At 47.8% G+C, this 7,946-nt stretch overlaps 3 protein-coding genes across 3 annotated transcripts; 1 reads left to right on the top strand and 2 right to left on the bottom strand.

Annotated features, from left to right (window-relative positions):
- Positions 1-618: 618 nt before the first annotated feature.
- On the bottom strand, positions 619-1,648 carry V1508DRAFT_427448 (uncharacterized protein). The gene has a single exon (XM_066941680.1). The coding sequence runs from the start codon at positions 1,482-1,484 to the stop codon at positions 1,113-1,115; it is 372 nt and encodes a 123-aa protein (XP_066792567.1). The 5' UTR covers positions 1,485-1,648; the 3' UTR covers positions 619-1,112.
- A 1,497-nt stretch (positions 1,649-3,145) lies between these two features.
- Positions 3,146-4,331, top strand: V1508DRAFT_435607 (glutathione S-transferase; the record flags this gene model as incomplete). The annotated part of the gene is made up of 5 exons (XM_066942074.1): positions 3,146-3,217; positions 3,285-3,379; positions 3,432-3,491; positions 3,539-3,859; positions 3,917-4,331. 5 exons carry the CDS (start codon positions 3,146-3,148, stop codon positions 4,329-4,331), a joined length of 963 nt encoding a protein of 320 aa, XP_066792566.1.
- Positions 4,332-4,360: 29 nt separating this feature from the next.
- On the bottom strand, positions 4,361-7,861 carry V1508DRAFT_38581 (uncharacterized protein). The gene is made up of 3 exons (XM_066937807.1): positions 5,873-7,861; positions 4,775-5,812; positions 4,361-4,713 (listed from the first exon to the last, which is right to left on the bottom strand). Exons 1-3 carry the CDS (start codon positions 7,601-7,603, stop codon positions 4,453-4,455), a joined length of 3,030 nt encoding a protein of 1,009 aa, XP_066792565.1. The 5' UTR covers positions 7,604-7,861; the 3' UTR covers positions 4,361-4,452.
- Positions 7,862-7,946: the final 85 nt, after the last annotated feature.

Genomic DNA, 7,946 nt, shown 5'->3' with positions numbered 1-7,946 from the left:
AATTGACCGAAGGCGCACGTCATGTTGAGCGCCTTGTGTGCGATGACGTAGTTGGCTTTTCAATTTAACCGTAGGCCGGAGGGTAAGAGAACAAGTACGAGCTGGAGCAGCGCTAAAGCGAAGTACCTAAGCATTGGTGTGAGGTTTAACCGAGTTAAAGTTTAATGCAGAGGCCAAGCGAGTCGATCTTCTCACGTTGCCATATTATTGGATGGGAAGCGGAAATGTCTTCTAGTACGCAATGCTTCTCCGAGTCACATTTCTGTTCTTTTGTGGGCTGCGGCAAGCGAATTTCGACGGCGAATGAGGAGTGGTTCCGAGCTACATCTAGATTGGGTGATGAGTAGGGAGCCGCCAGGGGTGCGCAGGTTACAGTTGGAAATTTGCCTGGGAATTAATTGGTCTGCCTGAGCCAAGACCACCGATCAATACAAAGGCTGTCTGTCTCAAGAAGAAAGTAGTTCCTCTGCTATCATGCAAAATTTCCAGTCCGGGGACAACATCTAACATGGCTTCAGGTTTTATTGGACTTGAAATTGTGCGAGCAGTGACGTCATTTCAGTTTGAGTGGGGAGACGAGGACGGGCCGAGTAAATTGCAGAATAAGTAAAAAGTTTTCCTAGTCCGGTAACCTACCAACCCATGTTCTACACTTGCCCCATTAAAAACTGTCCACGCGGGGCATGACAGGTATTCGCTTGTAGAACATTTCAAACTACTTGACAGCCCCGCTCCAAAGCAATGACCATAATACTCAAATAAAACATGAGCATGCAGTTAGATTGATTCTCTAATTATATACAAGGATTCACACAAAACAATTTTGACTTTCTTTTTCGGTAGGCAAGCATATAACAGACGCCATCCATGATTCCCAATCCCAATTTAGTTTTGATCCAGTTCTTTTCCGCCACAATTTCCAACTCCATGATCCGTTTAATAAAATGTCCAGCCAATCCCAATGAATAAAGATGCGTAAAGCGACGCAGCGGGTCCCATTTGATCTGTCTATATTTTTATATATAGCAAATATGAACCCTCCAAAAAACAACAATGTAGATCTGAGACGAGTGGCCGATGATGCAGCACATGCATACGTGTCTAGACATGCATTACATGCCATAGAGAAGAGTGTTCGGCGCGACGACACGTCGACGAGGGACCGCAGAACTGTAGCGCGGCTGCTGCATGCCGCTCTGGAGTCTGCCGTAGTAGAGATCATGGCTGCCGTGGCCCTTCTCGTAGAACGGAACAAAGTAGTGGGTAGGCGGAGACATTTCGACCTGAACCTGCACAGCTGACGACCGACGCCCGCTCTCAGAAGCTGAGGACTGGACAGGGAGTAGTGGCGGTGAGACTGGCGCCGAATGACCTTGGGCTCTGGCCTTCTCGTAGTCATGCAGCTTGCAGGTCTCTGAGCAGTAGATCGAGCCGGCCGGACATACTTTGTCGCAGACGAAGCAGTAGTCTTCTAGCCAGGTCATGGTATTAATACTGCGGACAAGGTCTGAAGGAGAGATTGAATTTATAGACGTCGAAGGTGAATGGTGTCGATGGAAGATGATCTACCGATTCGGATGAAGGCGGCCGAAGGTTGGATATATAAGCGGATTTGGAATGCCAGCGTAGCAGCTTGGGGCCGGTCATCTAAAAAAAAAGACGTGAGTCACACGGTGACTTTGCATCGATGGCGCAAGTACCGACACCCGCCCAATGCGCCGGGTAACAGCGCTGACGTGCTGTGAACCTTGGCACACGTGCTACCACATTGGCAAAATATGGCTCATCTGCAATACCCTCAATGCAGACATGCCACATACCTTCGTTCACGCCATTGCGAAATTATGGCGCGAGAATTGACCAACGACGGAGCCGCACGCACGCACCCGCGTGGCCAAATGTCGCTCTGCTCTCTTTCCCACAAAACGTGCCGCTCTTTTGTGACCGCTAGCGGAATGGAAGCAGCCTTGCAGTTACGCGACCGACACACCACACCTGCCCCATTCTGCTGGTCGTGATCGACCGACTGTTGTTCGATCATGATCCACGTCACCAGCAGAATTGAGCATCAAATCCAAGCAGCACGCAATGCCTCCTACGTGGCACGATTGCCAGTTGGCGCCGACAGCCACTTGTTGGCGCCATCTTTGCTATTTGTGGGTGCTATTTGTGGGTGAGTTGTGTTGATCTCTGTCTGTTGTCTCTTGAAACTACATAATCACAGATACTAGTAATCGTCAGTTTCTGTTTCAGAGCAGGTGATAAACCCGTAATATTGCGATAGATAATAGTCACTTATCGACCAACTCCCTAGCTATCGCCATATTGATATGCGATTCTCTCGAATTGCACCATTATTTACTACATAAATGAGTCTTGCTTACGCGCGCTTGGCGATTCTGAGATGGACCTCATCGGGTGACGGCCACCAGGGTGTTTGTTCATTCTTCGACCTACAAGGTCACCCCAACAGTAATAATACCGCGTACCTGGCATTATTACACTGTTGTTAATCTTAGATACCTTGGCATGTCTTTGATACCTTCAAGCCAGTATTCTCCTTGTCGGCACCCACTGCGAGAAATTGCTCTTGGGGTCATCGTTGATCGATGTTTTCGTTGTATGTAGCTGCGCATTGAACCAATATTTATCACGGTTTATGAAGGTCCTGTAAAGGCGCTCCGGCCACACGCACCAGCGTGCGGCGAATGCCGTGTTGGAATTTGCAAATGAAAGAAACAGTGAATGCAATCAATTGCTGAACCTTGGTCGCTAGCCTTATTGCAATACTTTGTAATATGGCCCCTCGATGTCAGCTTGAAGGGGTTCGTAGTATTCGATCATGGTTAGGCACGATGACGTAGGTTTTGTCATTGTTTGTCATTCTCACAAACCCTTGACAGCTTCCGTGAATAAGCGATGTGGCAGCCACGAACAGTGATGTAAGTTTGTCAGTTATATCATGCTGCAGAGCCGTCCTCTACCATTGTGCAATATATATAAGTGTGCTAAGTATCCCGCAGGTCGACATTCACGACTCTCATACTATTGTTTTACACCAATTGCCCGACAATTTGTCACCGTATGTGGATGTTTTATGCGAGAAGAGTGGTCATTAACACTTTAGATACAACAGGTTCCGAAAATGAGTGCGCACGAAAATAAAGCCGAAATTCTTAAGTGGGCGAGTCAGGATGGCGAGTTCAGACGCAAGCCGGTACGTTCCGCTGTCTTTGGATTTTCTGACGGCTCGGGTACGGGTCTAATACAGTATTTTTCTTTAGTCTTCGTTCAGGAAATTCATTTCGAAAGAGGCCGGCGCTGAGTATCCGCCTGAGAAGGGCAGATATCATTTGTATATCTCGTGGGCGTGTCCATGGTACGTAGGCGCAACGGCGAATTGACCCGTGATGGTGCTAATGCTCTCGTAGGGCCCATCGAACTGCGATTGTGAGAGCATTGAAAGGATTACAAGGTGTTATCGGCCTGAGGTATGTGTTGTCCGTAAACCTCCGCTAATGTGTGCTAACACCGTTAGCGTCGTCGACTGGTATCTCGGTGAGTTAGGCTGGAAGTTCTCCACTCCAGAGGAAACCCCAGGCTCAACCATAGATCCTTTGCACCACGCATCCCACCTGCGTGAGCTCTATTTCCGGATGAACCCCGACTACGAAGGAAGATTCACCGTACCAGTACTGTGGGATAAGAAAACTGACACCTTGGTCAACAATGAGTCTTCTGAGATCATTCGCATGCTCAATGAGGAGTTCGATGACTTTGTCGATGACAAGTTCAAGGGTGTGACGTTTTACCCTAAATCGCTCCGAAAGGATATCGACGAGCTGAACGAATGGGTTTAGTAAGTCAAGCAACATTTGTTGTTTTCGTCTGTTATTTTATCTAACGACATTACAAGTGACACCGTCAACAACGGCGTCTACAAAGCCGGTTTTGCAACAAAGCAGGAAGTTTATGAAACCCACGTGATCAATCTGTTCAAGTCTCTAGATCGACTTGAAGGCATCCTCGAAAAATCCACCGGCCCCTACATCTTCGGCGATGTCCTCACAGAGGCAGACATCAGGCTCTACACGACCATCGTAAGGTTCGATCCCGTGTACGTTCAGCACTTCAAGTGCAATATCGGTACTATCCGTCACAATTACCCGCAACTGCACAAGTGGTTGCGTCATTTGTACTGGGATATCCCCCAGTTTAAGGAGACTACGAATTTCGAGCACATCAAGAAGCACTACACCAAGAGTCATAGGCAGATTAATCCGTTCGGCATTACACCTGTCGGTCCTATTCCCGATATCGAACCCAAGTAACGTTGTATTTCGCAGGTCTATCTAGTTCAGTCCTTGTAATGAATTAACATTTGTTGATAATATGCACAAAAAACAAAAATTCCAAGTACATGCAAAGGGTACTAAACCCAAAAATACCAATTCACGCTTCGCCTGCCATAACCATCTTACATGCAATCCACAGCCCGTCTATCGCAATCTGTGAGCTGGACTTCCCCGTGACGTGAGAACTATCATAAGCAATGCCTTTATCAGTGATAGAAGACCATCCATATGGTCTCTTCTTGCCGACAGTTATGGTATATTCCGGCCGACGCTTCGCAAACCTGTCCGAGCTCAGCCATTCCGCAAGTTGCCGCATCAAGGCATCGTCATCCGCACAAGGCCCAAACACCACTAAACTCTAGCATATGGATGTTAGCACGAGTCACAGTATTACGTCAACGCTGCACGCAATATCCTACCAATCGGTCCGAAGGACTAGTCGATTCCATTATTCGAGGCATCATCTCAAGTGATTTCATGGCGGCGATGTTCATACATATCGCGACCTCGGAACTTGAGACAGTAAGGTGGTCTTCGGAATCACTAATGATGTCTGACAGGGAGGCATCCAGGACGCTCTCGGTTGGTGACTCAGACTTGCCTAGGCCATGTCGTGGCACAACATCGTCCGACGTTACAGAGATATCAAGTGACAATGTAAGTTCCTTCGCATGAAAGTACGTCCTCATAAGATCGCCGTACACATAGTCCTCGTAAAAATACATTGCACCGGAATTAAGCATCCATTTTGGCGACCCCGGTCTTGATACCGGGATGCATTCAAACAGGTCGTCATCAAATACGCGGCCTGCCAGCTGCCTCTGAACTGCGTCCAAGACCAACTCACGAGGGAATCGATCTTCGTTCTCTACTGCTGTGCCCGCCTTCAGGTCAGATCCGCCGTCGATTGCCGCTTCAATTCGGCTCTCAATCTCAGCAAGGATGAGAACTTCGTGATCGGCCTCTTCCGGACCGATCTCCCATATCCCAAACCGATCTTCAGGGCAGAGCTTATAAACTCGTTGCGAAACACCGAAATAATCCCAGCATAAAACGTGAAGCACTTGATTAGGCCTCCGGATACCGCCGGCATTGGAGTCGAGCGCAAAGATTGCACCGCATTTCGTCTCAGGCACAATCTCAACCGTAGACGAATCCCACCTCGCGCTGTTCATTGCGCGCAAGAAAATACTCTCGTGGTTCCCGCCGGGGCAGAATTGGTCCGGAATGCAGAATATGTACTTCACATTAATATTCTGCCGTAATGGCGGAGCTACGTCACTATTCAGGTACGACTTTATTTTTGCAAATAAGGCCGAAATGAATGAGGAAATCAATGTGACAGAGTATGGCTTCGAAAAAATATGTCGCACGCGACATGACTCTGACGGAGCTTGGCCACCACCCCAACTGATTATCTCATCCGCTGTGTCGTTGACATAGACAACACTAGGAATCTGTTACGTCTTAGTCGTGGTCATTTCAGAATTAATTAGTCGCAATAGCTGTTAACTCACAGCAAAGCCCGCATCACTGAACCAGTCTTTTATCAGAACGACATCCCTCATGAAGTCGTACTTGACACCGACAACCGTGACCGCATGACTCATGTATATGCCGACCACAATTTTGGCCTCGTTCTTCGGCTTAATCACAGTAGAGACACTGAAGCTCCGCTCTATCCCCTCAATCACGTCCAGCACTCCATCAACCCATAATGCCGGCCCTTGAATTGTGACTCCAACTCGTCGGCACAACGGACATTGAGTCGTCTGTGCCAGCCAGGGTTCAATCATTTTGCGAGAGAAGTAATGTCCACATGAGATGTTGACCATATCATCGCCAATATCCTGCAACAGTGGGCATATAACAAGCTGACGTAAATCGCTCACCACTTTATTATTTCTGGTGCGCACTGCGTCCTGCAACAACTCATATGGTGATCGTTGTCGACCAGGTATGTCATTTCCCACAGGATTGATCATATTGTCTGGCTCAGAGATTGGCGGCGGCCAGATATCTGTCAAGTCAGTCTTCTGGGGTTCATCTAGCGCATCTAGGAGCGCGATTGCATGGTTAGCCTGAATGTTCCTATTTAGCAGGACTCCGGAGAGTTTGATGAGACTTCCCCGAGCTGTCGTGGAGAATGCAGTTGATACTGACGACCGCAGGCAATGTAGCAGTCCCATGATAAGCGCATCCTTTCTTCCAGTCCCAGAGAGCTTTGTGCCATCTACAATGTCTGTTGTGATATCTCTGATCCGATTATCAGTCATCTTGTGAGTGCGATCTGGCTTGCTGGATATTCCGGTCAGGTCTGAGATGATATTAATGATGAAGTCAATCAGCCTGTCCGTCGGCGTACGTAATGCCTCTTCGATAACAACCAGCTTTTCTATCCAGCTATCCCATATTCCACTTGTTGAGATTGCTCGAATCAAGGCTTCGTGATCAAACCCTTGCGATTTGTCTGCCGCAATATCAATGATTCTGCGTACAAAATTCACATTCTCGTGCGGCCGTGTAGCAATCACCAGTTCTCTTATCATCACAGTTGATGTATTTCTCAGATAGTAGCAAGTCTCTAAATCCGCCAGCTTCTCGTATACCGCCACGCGCTGCATCTTCTCAGGCCATGGGCATACATCCCGCATCAAACATACCGCCAGCACTGTGTGAACTACATTCGCATAAGCGTCGTCGTATGGCTGGTCATTTCTCCACATCCAACGGTTAAATAATGTATGCACAACCTCAGTCAGTACGTCTGCGGTCAGCACCCATTTCCCTGTTACCTCAGCAGTCAACTTCCTGATACTGATAATCCGTTGGCCAAGCATGACAAAATTCAACTTTGCCATCTTGTCTATATATTCAGGACCTTTCACAGCCTCTCCCACAAGCTCCAGCACAATTCTATTCAAATTCTCGCTAATATCCAGTGCCATAAATGTAGATGTCGGCGTCGACGGCTCTTCCATGCAGGACAAGTCGTGTTGCTCAGACCCGAATGTCGTCGTGAGATGTAAAGAGAGCGACAGCGACTGTGACCTGCTGGCAGGCAGTGAGAACGACTGTCGGTCATACGTTGTTTGTGCAATGCTCTCGATGCGTGATAACTGGACAAACGACGCTAGGCCGGTCGGGTTGTAGTCGACGCTGTTCTGTCTGCTGTCGTCGTCTTCTGGAGCACGTTCATCTGTCTGTCGTACTGGCACTGGCACTGGCACTGGTCGTTGGAGTGACATATTGAATCTGCCACGAAACACTATATCTTAGAGAACCACTTTAGATTGCTTCGTAGTGCAACTGAGTAAGTCTGGCACCAGCGTACAATCGATCGCTAGCTCAAGGTACTAAATTGGATAAACATGCCATGCCGACGACCATCAGTTGGAGTGCTTAATGTAGCATTTCGTATGTCATGATGGTAGTACCCACTTTGAAGTGCCCAATGTTCAAGCATTGCGTACGAAGGTGCGTACATCATCAAACTCTAATAATTACAGTATGTACACACCGATAAAGGAAACGAAATTGTATGCAATCAATAAATTTAAAACATCCTAGGAATGGCATTTAATAAGTACA

This window comes from Lipomyces doorenjongii, assembly GCF_038497915.1.
Source record: "Lipomyces doorenjongii strain NRRL Y-27504 unplaced genomic scaffold V1508scaffold_119, whole genome shotgun sequence".
Taxonomy (NCBI): Eukaryota; Fungi; Ascomycota; class Lipomycetes; order Lipomycetales; family Lipomycetaceae; genus Lipomyces; species Lipomyces doorenjongii.
The sequence above is the reverse complement of the archived record's forward strand: the minus strand, read 5'-3'. Positions and strand labels throughout refer to the sequence as shown.